Source organism: Mytilus galloprovincialis, chromosome 2, assembly GCF_965363235.1.
Source record: "Mytilus galloprovincialis chromosome 2, xbMytGall1.hap1.1, whole genome shotgun sequence".
In the NCBI taxonomy this organism is placed as follows: domain Eukaryota; kingdom Metazoa; phylum Mollusca; class Bivalvia; order Mytilida; family Mytilidae; genus Mytilus; species Mytilus galloprovincialis.
The window spans coordinates 32,589,924-32,616,593 of NC_134839.1; the positions used below are offsets into that span (position 1 = coordinate 32,589,924).

The 26,670-nt window shown below is 32.8% G+C and overlaps 2 protein-coding genes across 2 annotated transcripts in view; one reads left to right on the plus strand and one right to left on the minus strand.

Moving 5' to 3' along the window:
* The window catches only part of LOC143063395 (pre-mRNA-splicing factor ATP-dependent RNA helicase DHX16-like), a 48,548-nt gene extending 42,517 nt beyond the window's left edge, over positions 1 to 6,031 (minus strand). Inside the window, exons 1-2 of the mRNA XM_076235525.1 lie at positions 5,989 to 6,031; positions 2,216 to 2,480 (exon numbers count right to left, since the gene is read on the minus strand). Of these exons, the coding sequence (XP_076091640.1) occupies positions 2,216 to 2,413 (198 nt within the window). The 5' untranslated portion in view covers positions 2,414 to 2,480; positions 5,989 to 6,031. The remainder of the gene's footprint in view (positions 1 to 2,215; positions 2,481 to 5,988) is intronic.
* A 187-nt stretch (positions 6,032 to 6,218) lies between these two features.
* Positions 6,219 to 26,670, plus strand: part of LOC143063396 (influenza virus NS1A-binding protein homolog) — a 55,857-nt gene continuing 35,405 nt past the window's right edge. Inside the window, exons 1-2 of the mRNA XM_076235526.1 lie at positions 6,219 to 6,294; positions 19,273 to 19,326. The gene's annotated coding sequence lies outside the window, so the exon portion shown is untranslated. The remainder of the gene's footprint in view (positions 6,295 to 19,272; positions 19,327 to 26,670) is intronic.

A 26,670-nucleotide genomic window follows, 5' to 3' on the forward strand; every position in this document is an offset into this window, starting at 1 on the left:
AATATATTACAAAGTGTTGACCTGTTGGAGAATAATATTTCAGCATTAATCATGTCAATGGCAATTGCATTTAAAAAAAAAATCAGGTGAAAGATTTATCTTTTTCATTTCGAAAAGCATTATTGTTTCAGATTACACATTGTCATTAATCAGCATGAACTACATAAATATGTGAATAATATCAATCAAAATATTTGTTTGTTTGTTTGTTTGAATATATAAAACTAAACGCTATTCAATAATAAAATTGAATTTATACTTGAAGATAAGGTCAACAGAGCCCTGGGAAAATGGAGTCAACAATGCAAGACATGACATCCATGCTGTGTCAGCCATATCATGAAAAGACAACAGAGCCATACTTTAATAAGACACGCCATCAATAGCTTTTTTTCGCCAATAAATTTTATTTAAATTCTAAAAGGTATTGTGATATATACAAGTAGATGGTAAATTATTTCCCATTTTTTTTGTTTTCTATTAATTTCAATATGAACATACATTTAGTATATTAAGAACATTCAAGTCAGGAGCCTGTGATTCAGTGGTTGTCGTTTGTTTATGTATAAGCCTTACATATTTTTTTTCGTTCATTTTTTTTGTACGAAAATCAGGCCGTTAGTTTTCTCGTTTGAATTGTTTTACATTGCATTTCAGGGCCTTTTATAGCTGACTTTGCGGTATGGGCTTTGCTCATTGTTGAAGGCCGTACAGTGACCTATAGTTGTTTATTTCTGTGTCATTTTGGTCTCTTGTGGAGAGTTATCTCATTGGCAATCATACCACAACTTCTTTTTTTTTTTGTTATAATGAATTTTTGTAAAAGATTTAATTGATGGAGAATTTCAGAAAAGGTAACAAAAGTCAGGTGCTTTGGGACAGGACAATTGTTTTCCTAGCCCTGCTCCTCCTTCATTTTTTTTCATTTGTATTAACATAAATAACACATGCATACTTTTAGCGCTTAACTGTATATAATGAACGTTCATTACTATAAATAAAGTGTATTTGCTTTTTATTTTCAATTCTCAGGTTACTAATCGATCCACGGCGGTCATTTCTATATTTTACAGACTCTCTCTCTTTTTGTTTACTCTGTGACCGCCGTGGATAGTAAACTATAAAAAGATAGCAGATAGAAAATACAGTTACACTTTATTCGTAGTATATGTATGTTCAAAGAATACAGAAAAGCGCAAACCAGAAGTCTAATATGACTTAACATTTCGCCCAATGACGGAATCAATATCCGGATGCGTTTTTTTTTGTTTTTATCCCAAAATAACTCAATCTGAATACTCATAAAAATGGATGACAAATGCGACTATGCAGGACCTACAGGACACAGAGGCATGATGATTACTTTATTGTGGAAAAAAGAGAAGCGACACACAAAATGAGGTCTTCTCGTTTAATAGTATAGATGCTTTTTATATGTAATTCACTTGGAGTACACATTATTTATAGTATATATAAATGTTAATTATTTATGGCAAACTAGCTATCTGCCATATGTTATTAAGGGAAGCTGTCCAATCACGCTTCCTAAACCTCAGGAGTCATCATATCATTATGACTCTCATAACGAAATATACAAGCTAAATATTCTCTCTAACCACTGTGGTGTCACGGAATAGAAGTTCCTTCATAATATAAGTTCCAAAAGGAAAAAATATTCTGGAATATTATTTCAACAAGAATAAAAACACAGCATATGTTCCTAACGGAATAAATGGTATAGAATGTTTGTTCCAACAGGAATAGATATTATGACAATGTTTATAACAAAGTTTCCATTGGAACTTCTGCTAGGCGGAACAAATATACGTTGACAGAGGGATTCTTTAATTGGGCACCAATTGTAACCCAGGAGAACATGATTTTTGTGGCAAAATCGCATAGTCTCCTCCTGAACTTGAGCCCTAAAAATCTGTGGTGTGTGGCAACATTTAGGGCAAACCCGTCACAGATTCATGTCTGTAGAATCATGCTCTACAGTTAAACAAAAAAGTATGGACAATGTGTCATTTGTAGGTTTTGCATTATGGTCGACACATCCTATGGACGTCATGACTCATGGAAGTGTCACTGTGTGGCTGTTTCGTCTCGAAAGCGTCACATCTAGGGGCATGTAAAAAAGTACATTTGAATGAAACCTATGCTATAGGTGTCCAACAAAGCCCAATAATTCTCTGTACAAGACTATTTAAGTTACCCTTTCCCATAATTCCTTCGCAAATTGGATAACTTGTGGATTAATGTCAACTGCTTCAGTTTCTCTGAGGTTATCAATGAATCCATCTGAGCTTGTTGCTTTTTTACACAAACCAATCAAATACTGTGAGATGTATTTGTCAGATATTCCTAAGATATCATGCAGTTTGTCGCTGACCCATGTATCAAGGGATGACATTGCTAACTACGAATGTCTTCGATGAATATTATAAGAAATTAGGAACTTCTTTTTTTTGTACTGGAGGCTGACATATGGGTGGAATCAGAAAAAATGAAGCAAAAGTGTGACAAGGGGGGTCCAATTTCAAACTTAATATTTTGTATTTCTTTTTGTCTTGCCCTATTACCAATACTTTAAATTTTATAATTCCAAAGTTTCAGGCCGAACGAAACAGACACATTGAATAATCTTAAATTTTAATAGCATACATCTCAAAAATATTTAACAGAAACCATATTACTTAAAAACAAGTTTGGTAATAAAACAGTCAAGAAAACATTGCTCAGACCTTTTCCAAATGAAAGTCAATATAAAAAGGAAAATTTTAAAACCAAAATTTCCATCTTTTCTGCTAAATCATATAATAACAATCAAATTGAATAGCTTAATTTGAAAAAAATAATAGTAACTAGTGATTGAAGTTTTTGCCAATAAAAAGAATCTTAATATATTTCAGTTACAATAGTAAACTTTGAAAGCCCTGAGATTTTGTGATCATTTGCAAAAAACAAAATGTCATTTCATTGTACCGTTTTAATGTAATTGTATGTAGAAAAAGCCTTCTATTTTCAGTATTTTGTCACACTCCTGACATATTTTATAAAGATTGAAAAATGCTTTAAACTTTCACAAAAAATCATTAAACACATTGCTATATCATTGATTTCAATTTCTGATATCTTTACCCATAGAACAGGACTTTCTTTTTAGGACCATTTAAAAAAAAACACAAAGAGAGGCACCCCAAAATGTCAGGAGTGTGACAACTGTCTTTAAACATCTACCAAAGAATACAAAGGACTTAAATGTTTTATTTTTTTTATTTTTCAGAAGTGGCTATTCCAAAGAGAAGAAAAAAATCATTACCACTGTGATATGTTTATATCATAGATGTGGGAGTGCATTATATATGTCAGGAGTGTGACGCTTTTTTAAGGCATTTTCTGTCAATTCATAATTTCACAAGAACAAGTTCCACAAGTTTCTTTGTGTAAGAAATGTTAAAACCAAGTAATATTCATATCATTTACCTCTTAAATGTGTTATTTATCATGATTGTTTTGGCACAATCAGTTTTAATTAGTCATTTTTCTATTTTTTGTGCACTGAGTAATGCAAATTTATCAAAGGAAATAAGTGTGTACAACTATAATATCATATAGGAAAGTGAGGAAATGAATTTTGTACAAAATAGAACAATTATTTTGATTTAAAATGGTATATTTAAAGATGTTTCAAGGATTAACCATTCAGATGTAATTCGTCGCACTCCTGACATGAATTTAACAATTTAAGAAAAATATGAAAATTAGCTTTATTTTTAGGACAGATAATTGAAAGACAGCTAGTAAAATGAAGAAACTTTTGGTAAACCTTCCATTCCTTAAAACATCTACCAGATTTGCTGAAATAAGCAGGGCAAAATTTTCTAGAAGAAATGATTCAAAGAAAGAGACTTCGAATGAGAGAACTCGCATATACTGGCTGAATCTGAAATTAAAAATTGATCAGCGGAAGTTGGACCATCTTAAAATAAAAACCTATAAAACCAAGCTAACAATAAAAAGCTTAAAGAAAGAAGAACTTCAAATTCCAAATTTTATAAACAATATAAAGAAAAACAAAGGCAGTGGCAGAGAAACAGTAGAAAAAAAGGAAGAAAGATAAAAAAGAAGTTGGGTTGAATAAGAACTTAGAATCAAACAAAAACAGCTCAAAAATTAAAATGAGAACAGATCTGTGACTGTGTCAGATTCCAGATCTACAGTGAGAAAACCTGCACAACAAACAAGAAAACAATTGCCACAAAACAAAAATGCTTATAAATGATCCCTTCTAGAAGGCCCTTCTGGGTGTAGCATTTTTTATGATGTGTTTCAAAGAACTCGTCCAAGCATTTGGGTTTTGTGGCAGTTGTTTTCTTGTGTGTTGTGCAGGTTTTCTCACTGTAGATCTGGAATCTGACACAGTTACAGATCTGTTCTCATTTGAATTTTTGAGCTGTTTTTGTTCGATTCTAAGTCCTTATTCAACCCAACTTCTATTTATCTTTCTTCCTTTTTTTCTACTGTTTTTCTGCTACTGCCTTTGTTTTTCTTTATATTGTTTATCAAATTTGGAATTCAAAGTTCTTCTTTCTTTAAGACTTTTTTTGTTAGCATGGTTTTGTAGTTTTTTATTTTGTTTAAGATTGTCCAACTTCCTCTGATAATTTTTTAATTTTATATTCAGCCAATATTTGCGGGTTTTCTCTTTCCAAGTCTCTTTCTTTGAATCATTTCTTCCAGATAATTTTGCCTGGCTTATGTCAGCAAGTCTAGTGAATGTTTTAAGGAATGGAAGATTTACCAAAAGTTTCTAAATTACTAGCTGTCTTTCAACTATCTGTCCTAAAAATAAAGCTAATTTTCATATTTTTCTTAAATTGTTAAATTCATGTCAGGAGTGTGACGAATTACATCTGAATGGTTAATCCTTGAAACATCTTTAAATATACCATTTAAATTCAAAATGATTGTTCTATTTTGTACAAAATTCATTTCCTCACTTTCCTATATGATTTTATAGTTGTACACACTTATTTCCTTTGATAAATTTGCATTACTGTGCACAAAAAATAGAAAAATGACTAATTAAAACTTATTGTGTCAAAACAATCATGATAAATAACACATTTAAGAGGTAAATGATAGGAATATAACTTTGTTTTAACATTTCTAACACAAAGAAACCTGTTGAACTTGTCCATGTGAAATTATGAATTGACAGAAAATGCCTTAAAAAAAGCGTCACACTCCTGACATATATAATGCACTCCCACATCTATGATATAAACATATCACAGTTGTAATAAAAAATTTTCTTCTCTTTGGAATAGCCACTACTGAAAAATAAAGAAGAAGAACATATTTAAGTCCTATGTATTCTTTGGTACATGTTTAAAGACAGTTGTCACACTCCTGACATTTTTGGGTGCTTGTATAGAAGTTAATCCAATATGTGAATTATGCACCTCAGGATGTCTGTATAGCCTTTTATGGATAGCTTATACATGTATACAATAAATACTTACCAGTTTTACACACAAATACTCCTTTAAAATACAACCATAACACTTTAATTTAGAAATTATCAAATTTTGCCAATATTAATTTTTGGTACATACCTTTTCACAATGTATATTTATTTACATAATATTTGTGCAATGATAACACCAATCTATAATCTACAAAACCTAGTATTGAAGAATGATTATAAACCATCTTCATATACATGCATTCATCATAATAATTTTTACTCAACATGTAAATTATTAAAAAAAAATCCTGTCACACAAAAAGCGTCACACTCCTGACAAATTTGACATGTTTTTTTAATAAAACTTTTGGCTGGTACAAGATATCTAAATGAAATTTGGCTGCAAGTTAGCTGGTATTGAACTTGTTGGTTTGACATTTAATTTACTTTCCTAAATATAATGGGGGAAACAATATGCCCCAATATGTTAAAATCTTCATTTTTTCTGATTCCACCCATATTGAAAACGATTCCTCACGTTTTCGTGACGTTTTGTGCATGACAAGGGAAGTAACTGCAAATTTTAAGGTGGGTTTGATTTATTTTTCCAACATTCAAAAATCACATTAATTTGAATTTGATTAAAGGTATATCCTGGATATGCCATTTAAACATAAATTAGACTCCAGTTATATCCAAACACACTTTTTTTACTTAAATGCATATTCACCGAAAGGAAATATACAATATTTTTTACAACATTTCAGTTGGTAGTCAGACATTCCTTAAATTGTGAAAAGAGCTCGCGCATGGTGACTGTGGTAAGTATATATATATTGAAAATAGAAATTAGCCTACAGTGAATGGTGTCATCCTTTAAATGAACAATAAATAACTTCCTGTATGTGTGAATTTTTGTAAAATATAGGTTGAATTTTTAAAAAATTCCTCGGTCAACACTCAACAGAACGACAAAGTCTACTTGTCAGTAGGATAAAATGTGTCCCCCTTTTTCTCAGTTTAAATTTGGGTCTTTAAATAAAAAATTAAAAAAAATTACGTCTTGCAAGGCTAATTTATTTTGTCTCTTACGACATCACAACGTTGCAACCTTTGTTTTCGTCATGACAATCAGTGGCGGATCCAGAAATTTTCATAAGTGGGGGCCCACTGACTGACCTAAGAGGGGGCCCGCTCCAGTCACGCTTCAGTGATTCCCTATATAAGCAACCAAATTTTTTCCCAAAAAGGGGGGGCCCGGGCCCCCTGGCCCCCTCCCCTAAATCCGCCTCTGACAATGACTGAAAATTTAGAAATATTTACTACAGCAACTTTAAATGAGGGTCAGGATGGGGTGGTCTATTATCCTTTAAACATTTTATTTTTACCCCTTTTTTCTCTAATCTTCAAAAAATTAACCTTTTTTTTCTCTAATCTTCAAAAAGTTAACCCCTTTTTTCTCTGATCTTCATTTTTTTTGCCCGTTATTCTCTAATCTTCATTTTTTAAGGGCATTATTCTTTAATCATTTAACCCCATCCAAACCCTCTTAAATAGCAAGAAATTTGTGTACACATATGAGCAGTGGCGGATCCAGAACTTTTCCTAAGAGGGGGGCCCGCTCCAGTCATGCTTCAGTGATTCCCTATATAATCAACCAAATTTTTCACATGAAAGGGGGGTTCCGTCAAATGGTCATTTTCGGCTACTGTTAGTGTCAAATTGATTTAAATGTTACTGTGATTTGTCAATTTTCGTCAAAATATCCTTATCCTGATTTTTCAGAGCACTCAAATGATTATCATTACCGTTATTTAAAAAAAAAAGTTCACGTGAGTCGTCAAAATCAATTGATATTTTAATAGTCTAAAAGAAAATGCACATTTTATAGTCATGCACCAAAAATTACTGTTAACATCATTTGGCAAGATTTTTTACCGTTATTCATCATGAAGGTACCCCCATTACCACCCTCATGCATGCTTTTTCAATGGAAATTGTGATGTGCATTCTTAAAATTGCAAAAACCCATGAGACGAGGATAATTTATAGAAAGAACTTTTAATCGAAATTACCAATAAACTCATCCATTTGTCATCATAGATTCCAGAATTGAAATTTTGATTTCATACGAGACACATGTTTCGTCTACAAAGGCTCACGACAGTGACGCCTGAATCAAAAAAAGTTAAAAAGGCCAAATAAAGTAACAAGTTGGGAGAGAATTGAGGACCAAAAATTCTTAAAAGTTTTGCCAAATACAGCTAAAGTAATTATAATCTACTTTGAGGTAGAAAAGCCTTAGTATTTAAAAAATTCAGTTTTGTAAAGAGCTGATTTATAATCATGACCATATCAATGATAATTCTTGTCAACACAGAAGTTCTGACTACTGGGCTGGTGATACTCTCCGGGAATAAAAACTCCACCAGATGTGGAATCGAACCAGTGGTTGAAAATAAACTCATCAAAGATACCAGGATTGAAATTTTGTATTTATACCAGACGCTTGTTTCGTCTAAAAAAGACTCATCAGTGACACTCAAATCAAAAAAAGTTATAAAGGCCAAATAAAGCATGAAGTTGATGAGCATTGAGGAGGGGCGTAAAGGGGGAGAGTAATCATACCACATCTTCTTTTTTATTTATATTGGCTGTCTGGTTACTAGTATACTACATTTGTACTTGGTTTGATTCATGGTAGCGGTATGTGTAAATTAAAATTGCTGGGAATTAGCTTGTGTTACTTGCCAAGGGCAAAGTCGTACTGAAGTCTTATCCGTATTCTCCACCGTATTTATACTTAGGTATAAAAAAGAAGATGTGGTATGATTGCTAATGAGACAACTGTACACAAGAGACCAAAATGACACAAAAATTAACAACTATAGGTCACTGTACTGCCTTCAACAATGAGCAAAGCCCATACTGCATAGTCAGCTATCAAAGGTCCTGAAATGACAATGTAAAACAATTCTAACGAGAAGACTAACGGCCTTATTTATTTTAAAAAATGAACGAAAAACAAATATGTAACACATTAACATGGGGTAGGATATAAAAGGCATGCACTAAAGCTTTACAAAAGAAAAGACGGGGCTCAGTCCCAAAAGCATAGGCAATGTTCAAGACTTGAAAAATCTCAAATTTTAAGAATCATTGTTTTTTATTGCTCACCTAGGGGCATTTTATTTTTCAGTCTGTGCGTCAATCTGTCTGTCCGTTTGTCTGATGCAGATTTATGATTTTGGTCAAGGTAGTTTTTGATGAATCAACTTTATATATTTTGTACTTCGTACACTGGGATGTTTCCTATGATATGATCTTTTTAATTATAATGCCAAATTAGAGTTATGACCTCAATTGGGGAATCCATGTACTATGGACACATTCTTGTTTTGATTATTGATTGTTATTTGAACATGTTGAATGCAGGTGCCAACCGGAAATTAAGAAAAATAATGTTTCATCAAACTCCTTTTTTAGCTCACCTGGCCCAAAGGGCCAAGTGAGCTTTTCCCATCACTTGGCGTCCGTCGTCGTTAACTTTTACAAAAATCTTCTCCTCTGAAACTACTGGGCCAAATTTAACCAAACTTAGCCACAATCATCATTGGTGTATCTAGTTTAAATAAATGTTTAAAAAACCAAAGCATTTAGAGCAAATCTGACATGGAGGTAAAATTGTTTATCAGGTCAAGATCTATCTGCCCTGAAATTTTCAGATGAATCGGACAACCTGTTGTTGGGTTGCTGCCCCTGAATTGGTAATTTTAAGGAAATTTTACTGTTTTTGGTTATTATCTTGAATATTATTATAGATAGAGATAAAGTGTAAAAAGCAATAATGTTCAGCAAAGTAAGATTTACAAAAAAGTCAACATGACCAAAATGGTCAGTTGACCCCTTTAGGAGTTATTGCCCTTTATAGTCAATTTTTAGCTATTTTTCGTAAATCTTAGTATCTTTTACAAAAATCTTCTCCTCTGAAACTACTGGGCCAAATTAAACCAAACTTGGCCACAATCATCATTGGGGTATCTAGTTTAAAAATTGTGTCCGGTGACCCAGTCAACCAACCAAGATGGCCGCCATGGCTAAAAATAGATAATAGGGGTAAATTGCAGTTTTTGGCTTATAACTAAAAAATTAAAGCATTTAGAGCAAATCTGACATGGATAAAATTGTTTATCAGGTCAAGATCTATCTGCCCTGAAAATTTGAGATGAATCGAACAACCAGTTGTTGGGTTGCTGCCTCTGAATTGGTAATTTTAAGGAAATTTTGCTGTTTTTGGTTATAATCTTGAATAATATTATAGATAGAGATAAACAGTGAACAGCAATAATGTTCAGCAAAGTAAGATTTACAAATAAGTCGAACACGACCGATATGGTCAGTTGACCCCTTTAGGAGTTATTGCCCTTTATAGTAAATTTTTTACATTTTTCACAAATTTTTGTAGATTTTTAGAAAATATTTTCCACTGTAATTACTGGGCCAAGTCCATTATAGATAGAGATAATTGTAGCAACAAGAATGTTCGGTAAAGTAAGATCTATAAACACATCACCATCATCAAAACACAATTTTGTTATGAATTTATCTGTGTCCATTGTTTAATATGCACATAGACCAAGGTGAGCGACACAGGCTCTTGTGAGCCTCTAGTTTTACTCCATTTTACACATTTAGTGAGAAATTTTTATGAAAATTTTACCTACCCATTAAAGGACACCGATTTAGATATATATGAATATTTTATATTATATATGAATGTATTGTAAACAAGGTTTCTGTATTTTCCTGAAGTGTTTTATTTATATATACTTTTGAAGGACAGGGGATAGTGTTGTTCCGATGATCGGAATAAGTCGGAAATCAGTTGGTTGGGCCACACGATGTCGATAATCGATTGGGATTTTGTTCAATCGATTGTCGCTATAGTTTCCGGACTTTTTGCGTATCAACTTCCGGTCCGTTTGCGGTTTGAATTTTATTTGCTCAGTCAAACAAATTGCAACAAAAAATATCAGTGGATGACAATAACAATGTCAAACATCCTATAATTAAAGACAAAACCATTTTTTCCCCTTTAAAACGTGACAAAAGTATTGACTATATATATACAGATTGATCTTTAAAATAAATAACTTTGTATGAAATACTCTCTCAATACCGGATACTTGTTACTTGAGAGCGTACATGAAATCCTTCAGATTTTAGACAAAATAATTTCTTTACTTCATTAGAGCGTGTCTCAAATTGCCTTTTATTAATGCTTTATCCATTAGTAGCGTCAAAAGCGTCATATTCCTTCCCAAATTGCTTGTCAAACATCGTTTATGTTTGTAAATTTTCTGAAATTTGTCCGCCATTGAAATACATTAGAATCACGGATCGGATACGGTTCAACTATGTAATAATTCCGCATTTTTGCAATTATAAGTTCAGACGCTCTCTTGACACAATTGACAGAAAAATCATGATCATAAAGTGAAAAAAAAGCATTCTACACGAACAGACATTGGCTGGATCCTCTTTGTTTACTGTATATATTTCAATGCAAATGCATTGTTTTATTTTTTTCTGTTAATCTTAAATTTCTTAAAGTAAAATACTTTATATATATCTTTTCTTACTGTGAAACATTCAAATGTTTATACTGCTAAGTTATTGAAATTATAATGTGAGTTACACCATTGAAATTAAGAAAAGTTAGTGTCACTCTTGGTAATTAATGTTGTAATTATGAGATAAAATATGTTCAATCTGAATCTGGATTCTAATTAATTCATTTTTATAATTGCTAAATAAAACAGAAGATCAAATATTAACATATAAAACTCTGCAATGAAATGGAATATACACATTAGACATGACCAATGAGACTAAAATGCATGATTTCATTTAAAAAAAGGGCAAAGTATTCTGATGCGATTATAACCGATAGTCGGTTGGTTGCTGTCAAACGATTGTAATAGATAATCGGTTGGTAATTTCAAGCGATTATCCAACACTAACAGGGGATAGTATTTGCCTTTGTATGTCTTACTTTTGCTTTGTGTTTTGTATACTATTATACATTAGAATCTTGTACTGCTTAGAGGTTGCATTTCTGTAAATATTGACAATGCAATTTCCCATAGGAACTCCTTTTATGGCTAAAACTGTACCACTTTTACTATGAAGTTTTGAAAAAAATCTTATCCTAGAATTGAAAGTTCATATGCACCACAATTTTTTTCAAAGGTCAAAATATAGGGCTGTGCGGCATATTTTCAACGTTTATATGCCCTGAACTTCTCAGAGTTTAAACTTACACTAATTTTCTTAACTACCCCTACCTCGAATGAAAGGTTACCACAGATTTCAATGTAAACAATATGCACGTGTTTATTTACTGGTAACATTCCCAAGTTCTGTCTCTGCGATATGGAACACAGAGAGCACAACTGGGAACCAGTATGTAAACAAAATGAATTTTCTATGAATATTCAATTACTCCCCAAAAAAGGCGTGTTTTGAGAAACAGCTGTATTTACAAAGTGCAACCTATACAGACATTTATTCAAATAGAAAACTCTCTAAAATCAGTTTTTCTCACATTAATACTCATTTATCAGAATTAAAGTCTTAAAGAAATCACTGTGTATACTCTAAGTTTTTCTTTACTATACATTTTATACCCCCTCCCCTGTTTTAAAGAATTTGAAAACAAGACTTTAATTATTGCCAGCTTACCCTATTTGCATATTTTCTGATAAAAAATGCCTAGAACCTGTTAAAAACTGTTTTGATAAGGCCAATTAAAATTAATTGATAGATTTTCATCCCCGCCCGCCCCTCTGTAATCGTCCCGCCCCCAATTTTTTTATTTTATAAAATTTACGATTTCCGGATTTCGTTCATTCCCGTTACCGGTAACCGTTAAAATTTCGTTTCATCCTCAAAGCTTCCTGTTTCAAATTTCGGTTTTGTACCTCAAGTAAATCGAACAAAAATGATTAAGTCGACCTTTCCGCTGCTCTATGATGACAACATCATCTTCCGAGAGTAAAGATTGATAACGAGAATGACGTGAAATATTGGTGTTACGAGAAACACGCTGTTTCCAAGACTGCAAATCGCGGTATGTCACAAATTTCTGTGATTACGGAAAACTGCGGACTTTTTTATTTATGCAATGACTTTGTCTCAGGAAATTTAAACTGTAAATGATACCCAAAGCGCAAGATTCGTGGAAACCATTGATACAGAAAACATGACTGGATTAAAGATATTGAAACACAAGCACAAACTTGTCAGATTTTAATATGACCGTTTATTGAATTTAAAAAGTCGACAAACATATGCATTTTATTTATGCAAGCCCTTTGATTTCACCCATGGCTGTCTTTTTATGTTGACAAACAGCAAATGTCCCAATACACCCAAAAAGAGTCATTAAACAACAACTTTTTTTTATTATAAAGTTCATGTTTTACATGATAATTATATTTTCATCTTTCATATAAAGTACCAACCCTATTATTTTCAACACTCTCTGAGTTTTCATTTTATTCTGTACTCATAATAATTGTGTTGCATACCAATGCATATGCTTCATTTTATGGGAATACAAACCATTGTTTAGAAACCCAAATACATTTGGTGTAGGTAGTCTAACTGAAGAGAGTATTTCTCACACGTTTTTGTTCTTAAGTTTTTAAAGCCGCAATTAGATATATTCATTTAAGGATTGGAAAAATTATGTAAGATTCCTCATACTTGTGTATATAAAAAAGAAGATGTGGTATGATTGCCAATGAGACAACTACATGTATCCACAAAAGACCAAAATGACACAGACATTAACAACTATAAGTCACTGTACGGCCTTAACAATACACGATATAAGCTTATTATTTCACTTGCATATATGAAGAACTCGTCACAAAACATGCAAAAGGGTTTCATATGAAATAAAATTTAAAAAAATAAAATCCTCCCACCCGCCCCATTTTTTAGCTCACCTGGCCCGAAGGGCCAAGTGAGCTTTTCTCATCACTTGGCGTCCGTCGTCCATCGTCGTCCGTCGTCCGTCGTCGTCTTCCTCGTCGTCGTCCGTCGTCGTTAACTTTTACAAAAATCTTCTCCTCTGAAACTACTGAGCCAAATCAAACCAAACTTGGCCACAATCATCATTGGGGTATCTAGTTTAAAAAATGTGTGGCGTGACCCGGTCAACCAACCAAGATGGCCGCCAAGGCTAAAAATAGAACATAGGGGTAAAATGCAGTTTTTGGCTTATAACTCAAAAACCAAAGCATTTAGAGCAAATCTGACATGGGGTAAAAATGTTTATCAGGTCAAGATCTATCTGCCTTGAAATTTTCAGATGAATCGGTCAATCGGTTGTTGGGTTGCTGCCCCTGAATTGGTAATTTTGAAGAAATTTTTCTGTTTTTGGTTATTATCTTGAATATTATTATAGTTAGAGATAAACTGTAAACAGCAATAATGTTCAGCAAAGTAAGATCTACAAATAAGTCAACATGACCAAAATGGTCAGTTGACCCGTTTAGGAGTTATTGCCCTTTATCGTCAATTTTTAACCATTTTTCGTTAATTAAAGTAATCTTTTACAAAAATCTTCTCCTCTGAAACTACTTGGCCAAATTAATCCAAACTTGGCCACAATCATCTTTGGGGTATCTAGTTTAAAAAATGTGTGGCGTGACCTGGTCAACCAACCAAGATGGCCGCCACGGCTAAAAATAGAACCAAGGGGTAAAATGCAGTTTATGGCTTATAACTCAAAAACCAAAGCATTTTGAGGAAATCTGACATGGGATAAAAATGTTTATCAGGTCAATTTCTATCTGCCCTTAAATTTTCAGATGAATCGGTCAATCGGTTGTTGGGTTGCTGCCCCTGAATTGGTAATTTTGAAGAAATTTTGCTGTTTTTGGTTATTATCTTGAATATTATTATAGATAGAGATAAACTGTAAACAGCAATAATGTTCAGCAAAGTAAGATCTACAAATAAGTCAACATGACCAAAATGGTCAGTTGACCCGTTTAGGAGTTATTGCCCTTTATAGTCAATTTTTAACCATTTTTCGTAAATTAAAGTAATCTTTTACAAAAATCTTCTCCTCTGAAACTACTTGGCCAAATTAATCCAAACTTGGCCACAATCATCTTTGGGGTATCTAGTTTAAAAAATGTGTGGCGTGACCTGGTCAACCAACCAAGATGGCCGCCACCGCTAAAAATAGAACATAGGGGTAAAATGCAGTTTTTGGCTTATAACTCAAAAACCAAAGCATTTTGAGGAAATCTGACATGGGATAAAAATGTTTATCAGGTCAAGAACTATCTGCCCTGAAATTTTCAGATGAATCGGTCAATCGGTTGTTGGGTTGCTGCCCCTGAATTGGTAATTTTGAGGAAATTTTGCTGTTTTTGGTTATTATGTTGAATATTATTATAGATAGAGATAAATTGTAAACAGCAATAATGTTCAGCAAAGTAAGATCTACAAATAAGTCAACATGACCAAAATGGTCAGTTGACCCCTTTAGGAGTTATTGCCCTTTATAGTCAATCTTTAACCATTTTTCATAAATCTAAGTAATCTTTTACAAAATCTCCACTGAAACTACTAGGCCACAATCATCTTTGGGGTATCTAGTTTGAAAAATGTGTCCGATGACCTGGCCATTCAACCAAGATGGCCGCCACGGCTAAAAATAGAACATAGGGGTAAAATGCAGTTTTTGGCTTATAACTATGAAACCAAAGCATCTAGAGCAAATCTGACAAGAAGTTAAATTGTTAATCAAGTCAATATCTATCTGCCCTGAATTTTTCAGATGAATTGGACAACTGGTTGTTGGGTTGCTGCCCTCCAATTGGTAATTTTTAAAGAAATTTTGCCGTTTTTGGTTATCTTGAATACTATTATAGATAGCGATAAACTGTAAACAGCAATAATGTTCAGCAAAGTAAGATCTACAAATAAGTCAACATGACCTAAATGGTCAATTGACCCCTTAAGGAGTTATTGCCCTTTATAGTCAATTTTTAACAATTTTCATTAATTTCGTAAATTTATGTAAATTTTTACCAAATATAGTTCTCTGTTACTTATGGGCAAAGTTCATGATAGATATAATTGTAAGAAGCAAAATCGTTCAGTAAAGTAAGAACTTCAAACACATCACCATCACCAAAATACAATTTTGTCATGAATCCATTTGTGTCCTTTGTTTAATATGCACATAGACCAAGGTGAGCGACACAGGCTCTTTAGAGCCTCTAGTTCGTAAATCTTAGTAATCTTTTACAAAAATCTTCTTCTCTGAAACTACTGGGCCAAATTAAACCAAACTTGGCCACAATCACAATTGGGGTATCTAGTTTAAAAAATGTGTGGCGTGACCCGGCCAACCAACCAAGATGGCCGCTACAGCTAAAAATAGAACATAGGGGTAAAATTCAGTTTTTGGCTTATAACTCAAAAACCAAAGCATTTAGAGCAAATCTGACTGTAGTAAAATTGATTATCAGGTCAAGATCTATCTGCCCTGAAATTTACAGATGAATTGGACAACCTGTTGTTGGGTTGCTGCCCCTGAATTGGTAATTTTAAGGAAATTTTGCTGTTTTTGGTTATTTATCTTGAATATTATTATAGATAAAGATAAACTGTAAACAGCAATAATGTTCAGCAAAGTAAGATTTACAAATAAGTCAACATGACTGAAATGGTCAGTTGACCCCTTTAGGAGTTATTGCCCTTTATAGTCAATTTTGAACCATTTTTCGTAAATCTTAGTAATCTATTACAAAAATCTTCTCCTCTGAAACCACTGGGCCAAATTAAACAAAACTTGGCCACAATCATCATTGGGGTATCTAGTTTAAAAATGTGTGGCGTGACCTGGTCAACCAACCAAGATGGCCGCCATGGCTAAAAATAGAACATAGGGGTAAAATTCAGTTTTTGGCTTATAACTCAAAAACCAAAGCATTTAGAGCAAATCTAACATGTAGTAAAATTGATTATCAGGTCAAGATCTATCTGCCCTGAAATTTTCAGATGAATCGGACGACCTTTGTTGGGTTGCTGCCCCTGAATTGGTAATTTTAAGGAAATTTGGCTGTTTTTGGTTATTATCTTGAATATTATTATAGATAGAGATAAACTGTAAACAGCAATAATGTTCAGCAAAGTAAGATTTACAAATAAGTCCACATGACTGAAATGGTCAGTTGATCCCTTTAGGAGTTATTGCCCTTTATAGTCAATTTTGAACCATTTTTCGTAAATCTTAGTTATCTTTTACAAAAATCTTCTCCTCTGAAACTACTGGGCCAAGTTCATTATAGATAGAGATAATTGTAAGCAGCAAGAATGTTCAGTAAAGTAAGATTTACAAACACATCACCATCACCAAAACACAATTTTGTCATGAATCCATCTGCGTCCTTTGTTTAATATTCACATAGACCAAGGTGAGCGACACAGGCTCTTTAGAGCCTCTAGTTTCAAAAATTTGGATGAAAATCTACTAATTAATTTTAGTTGGCCTAACATATTGAAAGCATATCAGAATATCATAAATGTAATGTTTAGCAGTCAATCATTACAACATTCAAGATTATATAAAGTATCCAATCCAGCCTCTATCTCCAGTCCACATCTTACTGTATGCCTATTTGTCAATTAAAGAACACATTTTCTGCCTCAAATGGTCAATTTAGAATTCTTGTCACAACAGTATCATCTTTAACCATATATCTGACACAATTTAGCTACTATATATACTAGAAGTGTTCAAACAAAGCCATATTTGCAATAGTTGTATGTATGCAGATACCAGTCTGAGATATAAATTCACTTAAAATGTTGTAGAGATGACTGCTAACATTTGATTTTTGCATAACTTCCAAGCATAGTTATTGTTTTCTATATCAAGAACTTTAAAATCATAAAATCATAGCATTTACAAGTTAAATTAGTTGTTTTATGACCCAGGGGGTAGGCAATTTTCTATGTTTCTTGCCCCTGGGGCCTCAAATTTCCTAAATAATTCTGCTGTTTCTAGCAATTTGGAATATTTAGTACATATTCAGGATAGAACACACTATTGTAAGTTTTCTTGAGATATTTTTGTTTTTCTAGCTTGTATTTATTATGCCGTGGTGACAAAAAAGCAGATTTAGGTGTTGCGGCTTACTTTTGGGTTATCGAAAGGACACAAATACCTCATAAATAATATTCAGGAAGAATCTATGAGTTTCAATGACTGCGAAGAGTAAATATAAGCACTTCTTAACAATTTAACTTACAAATATGCAAATATTATGATTTAATTTTGTATCCAGGACTTTAAGTAAACTATGCATACTGTAAACTGTGAATTTATGCTGAGTCATCATATTTAAGGCCCAGGAGTCCAATCTTCATTAAATATTTATAAAACTTCTTATTTGAGTTAATTTCTTTAAAATCTGTGAAATAAAGCAAATTTGGTTAAATTCTGAATGTTCCCCTTTTTCACCCTATATAGGTTGCATTTCTGTAAATATTGACAATGCAATTTCCCATAGGAACTCCTTTTATGGCTAAAACTGTACCACTTTTACTATGAAGTTTTGAAAAAAATCTTATCCTAGAATTGAAAGTTCATATGCACCACAATTTTTTTCAAAGGTCAAAATATAGGGCTGTGCTGCATATTTTCAACGTTTATATGCCCTGAACTTCTCAGAGTTTAAACTTACACTAATTTTCTTAACTACCCCTACCTCGAATGAAAGGTTACCACAGATTTCAATGTAAACAATATGCACGTGTTTATTTAGTGGTAACATTCCCAAGTTCTGTCTCTGCGATATGGAACACAGAGAGCACAACTGGGAACCAGTATGTAAACAAAATGAATTTTCTATGAATATTCAATTACTCCCCAAAAAAGGCGTGTTTTGAGAAACAGCTGTATTTACAAAGTGCAACCTAGATGAAGTAGGCAGCAATTACAGTAGGAACTTTAATGAGTAATATTCCAAGGGTTAAAAAGGCAATTAAAGGTGTTTCAACATCATCATTTTATTTCATTCTTTTAGTTTTGAAAATAAGGGTAATTGAAATATTTGGAAATGATAGAAGTGATTTAACATGGTAAAGTTGGTAATTTAGAAAATTCAGCATGATTTAAAATTTTGTTTTTGCTGTGATTGGTCCTAGAGGGTTTAGAAAAATCCATGCAATTAGTAAATAGAACGGATGAATGTCTAAAAAATAATGACATTCTAGCCTCTGATTTAATTTGTTATAAAAGTTCAGGTGTACTGTGTTTGACTGTCTACTGTTCTTGGTTACAATAATTCTGTTTGTACAGGACTGTATCATATATGCATTGAATAGTTGTATAAAGAACAACTGTTTACAATTTAAGATAAACATTGAGAAAACTCATGCTTCCTTTTAGTTTGTAAATATTTAACTTACACAAGTAAATAAACATGTTTTGAAACAAAAGCCAATCAATACACTGGCCTAATCTTAGGAAAACATTGACCCAATTTAAGGACACCGATTTTCCAATACACCAATAAGGATCAGGATTGGATAAAATGTCAATATATATAATTTTATCAATGGTTGAATAATTATTATTGGGTTCAAGGTTACACATGGTTTAAATGTTTTGTTATTAGTTCTATACAAGTGGTTGTGATTTTGCCAAGACCTTGATTATGGATTATTAATTACATATTGATGTTGTTAATTGTATTTTGCAGACCACATGTATAATTAGATAGAACAGGGATTGGACAGATGTATTACAAATTTAGGTAAGTATTTTTTTTAATATTTTTGACTGGATGCTGGTGGCAAATTAGAATCAATAAATGTGAAAAGGATGGTTATTTAAAATTTTAAAAAGATACTTCAAGTACCTTTTTTATTGAATGCGCTGATGAAATTCTCATGGGAAGTTACATTTCTCAATCTCTTTAGGGTTAATGTAGTAAACCGGTACCATCCAGTCAGTCACTCAATGTTAAGCAGCCAGTAACCATAATTGTGGTTCTTTTGTATGTGTTAATAATTGTTCCGTTTTAGGAATAGTAAATAGCTTGTCCTATGGGAATGGATGGATGTCAAGTTTAAAATAAACCATAATAAAAATCCTGTGAAAAATAAAAGCAAATCAAAGTAAGTTTAGGAAGCAAAGTACAAAGGACAAACCAATTAAAAAAAAAATTAAAAAAAGAAGTACAAATAAGTACAAATAAGACAAGGTTATCTTTAAATTTTTAATGTATGGATCTGTCAACCTAATTTTTCAAAATTTTATTCAAATCAACTCTTTCAAATTAATTATCCCTGAATTAGGAAGACAAATATCTGCAAAGTAGCTTATTCAGTTACCACTAGTCTATAGCCTATAGGATGCCATCAAAGAAATCGGAGGAGTGTTTTAAAGTTCATGGGGCCATTGGTTCCTGTGCATTTGGAATTCAGATACTCCAAAAGTTTTTGAAAAATACAGCTAATATAATCTTTTCCTAGGGTAAAAATTCCTTATTTTTTTAGCTCACCTGGCCAAATGGGCCAAGTGAGCTTTTCTCATCACTTGTCGTCTGTTGTCGTTAACTTTTACAAAAATCTTCCTTTGAAACTACTGGGCCAAATTGTACCAAACTTGGCCACAATCATCATTGGGGTATCTAGTTTAAAAATGTGTCCGGTAACCCAACCAACCAACCAAGATAGCCACCATGGCTAAAAATAGAACATAGGGGTAAAATGCAGTTTTTGGCTTGTATCTCAAAAACCAAAGCATAAAGACCAAATCTGACAAGGGGTATAAATATTGTTTATCAGGTCAAGATCTATCTGACCTGAAATTTTCAGATGAATTGGACAACCTGTTGTTAGGTTGCTGCTCCTGAATTGGTAATTTTAAGGAAATTTTGCTGTTTTTGTCGAGCCTGCAACTTTTGTTGCAGACAGCTCGTCATAGGGATAGTGATCCGGCGGCAGCGTTAGCTAACTTCTTAATAGGTTTATATTTTAGAAGGTGAAAGACCTGAATGCTTCATACTTTGTATATAGATGCCTCATGTTACGAAGTTTCCATCAGTCACATGTCCAATGTGCTTGACCTCATTTTCATGGTTCAGTGACCACTTGAAAAAAAAGTTCAGAATTTTTGTAATGTTGAATTCTCTCTTATTATAAGTAATAGGATAACTTTATTTGGTATGTGCATACCTTGCAAGGTCCTCGTGCCTGTCAGACAGTTTTCATTTGACCTCGACCTCATTTCATGGATCAGTGAACAAGGTTAAGTTTTGGTGGTCAAGTCCATATCTCAGATACTATAAGCAATAGGGCTAGTATATTTGGTGTATGGAAGGACTGGAAGGTGTACATGTCCAACTGGCAGGTGTCATCTGACCTTGACCTCGTTTTCATGGTTCAGTGGTTAATGTTAAGTTTTTGTGTTTTGGTCTGTTTTTCTCATACTTTATGCAATAGGTCTACTATATTTGTTGTATGGTATGATTGTAAGGTGTACATGTCTAGAGGGCAGATGTCATCTGACCTTGACCTCATTTTAATGGTTCAGTGGTCAAAGTTAAGTTTTTAAGTTTTTGTCTTTTTATCTTATATTATACGCCAAAGGTCAACTATATTTGGTGTATGAAAATATATTATGATCTATATGTCAGTCCTGCAGGTTTTATTTGACCATGACCTCAATTGCCTTGGTTCATTGCAGTGTTAAGTTTTTGTGTTTTGGTATATTTTTCTTAAACTATAAGTAATAGGTCAACTATATTTGTTGTATGGAAGCTTTGTTAGCTGTACATGTCTGCCTGGCATGGTTCATTTGACCTTGACTTCATTTTCATGGTTCATTGGTCTTTGTTTAGCTATCTTGGTTAATGTTAAGTTTATGTGACAGTTGTAATAAAGCTTTATACTTAGGACTATCAAGATAATATTAATGATTAGTAAAGAAGGCGAGACATTTCAGTGTGTGCACTCTTGTTGGTTTTATCTTTAATATTATTATAAATAGAGATAAACTGTAAACAGCAATAATGTTCAGCAAAGTAAGATTTAAGTCAACATGACCAAAATGGTTAGTTGACCCCTTTAGGAGTTATTGCCCTTTATAGTCAATTTTTAACCATTTTTCGTAAATTTTAGTAATCTTTAACAAAATTCTTCTCCTCTGAAACTACTGTGCCAAATAAAACCAAACTTGGCCACAATCATCATTGGGGTATCTAGATTAAAAAATGTGTACGGTGACCCAGTCAACACTCAGGATGGCCGCCATGGCTAAAAATAGAACATATATCTCAAAAACCAAAGCATTTAGAGCAAATCTGACGTAGGTTGAATTGTTTATCAGGTCAAGATCTATCTGCGCTGAAATTTTGTCAGATGAATTGGACTACCGGTTTGGTTTCTGCCCCTGAATTGGTAATTTTAAGGAAATTTTGCTGTTTTTGGTTATTATCTTGAATATTATTATAGATAGAGATAGACTGTAAACAGCAATAATGTACAGCAAAGTAAGACCTAAAAATAAGTTCACACGACCAAAAAGGTCAATTGACCCTCTAAGGAGTTATTTCCCTTTTCAGTCAGTTTTTATACGACCGCAAAATTTTTAATTTTTTGGTCGTATATTGCTATCACGTTGGCGTCGGCGGCGGCGGCGTCGTCGTCATCGTCGTCTTCCGAATACTTTTAGTTTTCGCACTCTAACTTTAGTAAAAGTGAATAGAAATCAATGAAATTTTAACACAAGGTTTATGACCACAAAAGGAAGGTTGGGATTGATTTTTGGAGTTTTGGTCCCAACATTTTAGGAATTAGGGGCCAAAAAGGGCCAAAATAAGCATTTTCTTGGTTTTCGCACTATAACTTTAGTTTAAGTGAATAGAAATCTATGAAATTTTGACACAAGGTTTATGACCACAAAAGGAAGGTATGGATTGATTTTGGGAGTTTTGGTTCCAACAGTTTAGGAATTAAGGGCCAAAAAAGGGCCCAAATAAGCATTATTCTTGGTTTTCGCACAATAACTTTAGTATAAGTAAATAGAAATCAATGAAATTTTAACACAAGGTTTATGACCACAAAAGGAAGGTTGGGATTGATTTTTGGAGTTGAGGTCACAACAGTTTATGAATAAGGGGCCCAAAGGGTCCAAAATTGAACTTTGTGTGATTTCATCAAAAATTGAATAATTGGGGTTCTTTGATATGCCGAATCTAACTATGTATGTAGATCTTAATTTTTGGTCCCGTTTTCAAATTGGTCTACATTAAGGTCCAAAGGGTCCAAAATTAAACTTAGTTTGATTTTAACAAAAATTGAATCCTTGGTGTTCTTTGATATGCTGAATTTAAAAATGTACTTAGATTTTTAATTATTCGCCTAGTTTTCAAGTTGGTCCAAATGGGGGTCCAAAATTAAACTTTGTTTGATTTCATCAAAAATTGAATAAATGGGTTTTTTGATATGCCAAATCTAACTGTGTATGTAGATTCTTAATTTTTGGTTCAGTTTTCAATTTGGTCTACATTAAGGTCCAAAGGGTCCAAAATTAAACTAAGTTTGATTTTAACAAAAATTAAATTCTTGGGCTTCTTTGATATGCTTTATCTAAATATGTACTTTGATTTTTGTCGAGCCTTTGACTTAAGTCGAAAAGCGAGACATAGCGATCCTACATTTAGTGCGGTGACTGAAGGCAGATTTTTTTGAATTTAATCTCCCCACCGAACACACATCTATATAATATATCATTGGAAAGAGGAAATCGTGTACTATAATAATATGCCTGTCGTCAAGACTTGATATGGTCATATTTTTTTAAAATTGAGGTCAAAGGTCATATGTAAAAATCTGTGAAAATTTGGGAGGGTTTCAATTTTGACATGTAATGTTTGTTATTATACATAAACCTTAATCATTGAGATTTTTTTATCAAAAAAATTCATAAAACGACGTTTTATAAACAAAACTTCAAAAATCAAGTTTTCAACCTATAAAATGTTTAAAGCACCTTAACCTTATGACAAATTTCAATTTCAGGTAAACATCAAGTGTCATGCAGGACAATACTTTAAAATTATTTTTTAAACCATCATATTGGGTGAGGTATCAAACCAAAGCAATAGAACACTACAGTCAAATATGACCTCAAATTGAATTTGCGGATACTTCAGGTTTTTCTATAGACTACTCGTTGCTTTTGGTTTTTTTTCACAATTATTACTGTTTCCATAGTATTATCTGTTGTTGTGTATTTTACTCTGGTTAAAATCTATTACATTATAGGTTTTGTACCTATATATCCCCCCTTTTTTTCCTTGCAACATACCACAAACTTCAAAAGTATTCCATATAAAAAAAGAAGATGTGATATGATTGCAAATGAGACATAAATTATCTTACAATTATAGGTTCCGTACGGGCTTCAAAAATGAGTAAAATTCATACTGCATAGTCTTCAATTCCCGAAATAAATAATGTAAAACAAACGAAAAATCTAACGGCCCGATTAATGTACAAAATAAATAAGAAACAAATAGAAACAAACGACAAACACTGCATCACCCTCTCGTGACTTGAAACTGACACATACAAAATGTGGCCGGGTTAAACTTTTTTAAGGGCGCACCAACACTCCCCTAACCTGGGTGTACCAGTGCAACAAGCTTTATACCAAATCAACCGTTATCTTCATCATCTTAATTTTCATCAACCGTCACAAGACATGTTTTAATATTTCTACTCATTTCACTCATGGCCACATGTCTGCACATGAAAGGTTCTGCTCACAGCAAACACGTTATTTTGAGTTTTTCTTTACAAATATAGACAAGGTATTGTAGGAAGTCCGAAGACATTTGTTCCTAAAAAAATACCAGCTTCAAACCATCCCTATCAATTCATCTAAGATTTAACAGAGATTAAAAGGGGGTTTAGAAAGGTGTGATGACATCCATATGCGTGTCTGCAAAGATGCCGATGAAACATTATACGAGATGTACACACTATCTTGAATTCGCTCAATTTCATGGTTGGCAATACATCAGATAGCGTCGCACTTTACTTTAAGAAGCATAAAGTCCATTGGCATTCAATGTTTCAACAAGGTGTTTTGAACCAAACTCATGGTACATTTGTAAAGCCAATCCTAAATAAAAAAAAGAGTAAAACAAAATTGGCCACACACACGATTGACTTAACAATTTCTTAGCATTTACGCAATTTCTCTGGTGCCATTTCCTGAGAATAGTCTTGGTTGTATGCAGTTTCATCGAGTAACTATAAAATGAATTGCAATAAATACGAAGGCATTGACTGAATTGAAGAAGGAAGAGACAATTCATCCGAAGTTGGGTATTCTTCTTTAGAGTTTCGATGTCTTTTCTAAGTATACTTGCAGCGGAATGAAATATCTGTCCCTTATTTGTGTCTATTACCGTTGACATTGAGATTTTGAGGTCAGTTTTCAATTGCCTAGCAGCTGATATTGCATCTCAAATAGTTATTTTGCTACTATATATTATGTTATATTTGCCTTGAACTTGTTGTTTGACAACTGAATTTTTATAGACTCAATAAGTTTAGACCTCATGTTACAAGTATAATATTTTAAATTAGAGTAGATCTATATTTATCAAGTAACGGTGTCACGAGGAATGACCATTAAATCGTTGTCAATAACCAAAATAAAATTAGTAAAAGCAGTATCGTGATCTGAGATATCTGCTTCCACGGGTTTGGATTTTTTTGGGGTCTTTTTTCGTTTTTAGCAAACGATTTGTAATGCAACCAAAATGACAGAGTGCTTGAAGTTTAAAAGATGGACGGAAAAACTATTTCAATTTTAACTTTGTCTGACACGGATAAAACATTCTTCATACGCTCATTTGATTCAAACTTGCGTAGTTTTTTTGATATTTCTAAAATGTTTTGTTGCAACAAAATGTACAAGCGCTCCAGTTGAACGACTGCATTCTAGAACGCATACAAATACTCGAAACTGTGGGACAACAGTCCGATATTGTATGTCGTCATTAAATATCAGATAAGAAGCTTCCTCGCTCTAAAAGGGGTCACAAATATGTTAACTTGTGTAACTTTTGTAGCATGAACGATGGTAAACTGCCTGCACGGAGTTCTTCGAATTAACAGCTATCGCATGAAATCATAGGCACTTGTTTCTGTCAATATGGGGTTTACTATCCATACCCGTACGGGTGATTTTTCGTACGGGTATAGATAGTAAACCCGTATTGACAGAAACAAGTGCCTTTTCATGAAACATGTTCACCTCATCCAATCTTTTATTCGATGCAGATACAAAAATCGACTTCCCTATATGGTTAAATTGACTCAAAATTCCAGTCGATTTTTTTTTTTTTTTTGCATATTAAGCACTGCATAAAATTGAACGACTTTTTTCTTTTCTTTGGACTTATTGGAGCAAGTTGCAACGGACTTCACATATCACGGAATATTTACTGAAACTATCTGTCAATTATTTTGATTTTACAATAAGACTTTTCTGACAAAGTATATTTGATGTTTTATAACAAAAACATAGAATATAAACATATACAAACAAAGTATGTGGCATATATGTGCACTTTAATTGAAAATATGTGTATATAATAGCGAAAAAGGTAGAATTCCATATATCAGTTGAGAGCAAATTATTGACTATTACACAAAATGTGACGGAAGGCAAGTGATTAAGTTCCGTGTTGAAATTGAAGTTTTTAGTCCATTCTTTTTCCATTGATTTCTTAAGGTTTTTTTCATATTTTGGTTCTGAAATTTTTATCACTTATTAGTTTTATGAAATACTATATGCTTAAAATATTATGGGATAATTTGTATTACTGCTATGAAGAAGAAACCAAAGTTTGTGTCTGAATTTGCAATTAAAATTACCTCAATTTTAAACAGTCCAAACTTCGCAAATTTTATAGATTAAAAGAAAATAAAATACTAAATAGAATATTTTGACATATAAAAATGGCTTCAGGACAAACTATTTCAATTAAATGTGAGAAAACATACACATTTTTTCATTTGAAAAATGGGGGTTGAAACTCTCCAATATACTACTAGTCATTAAAACGACTTTT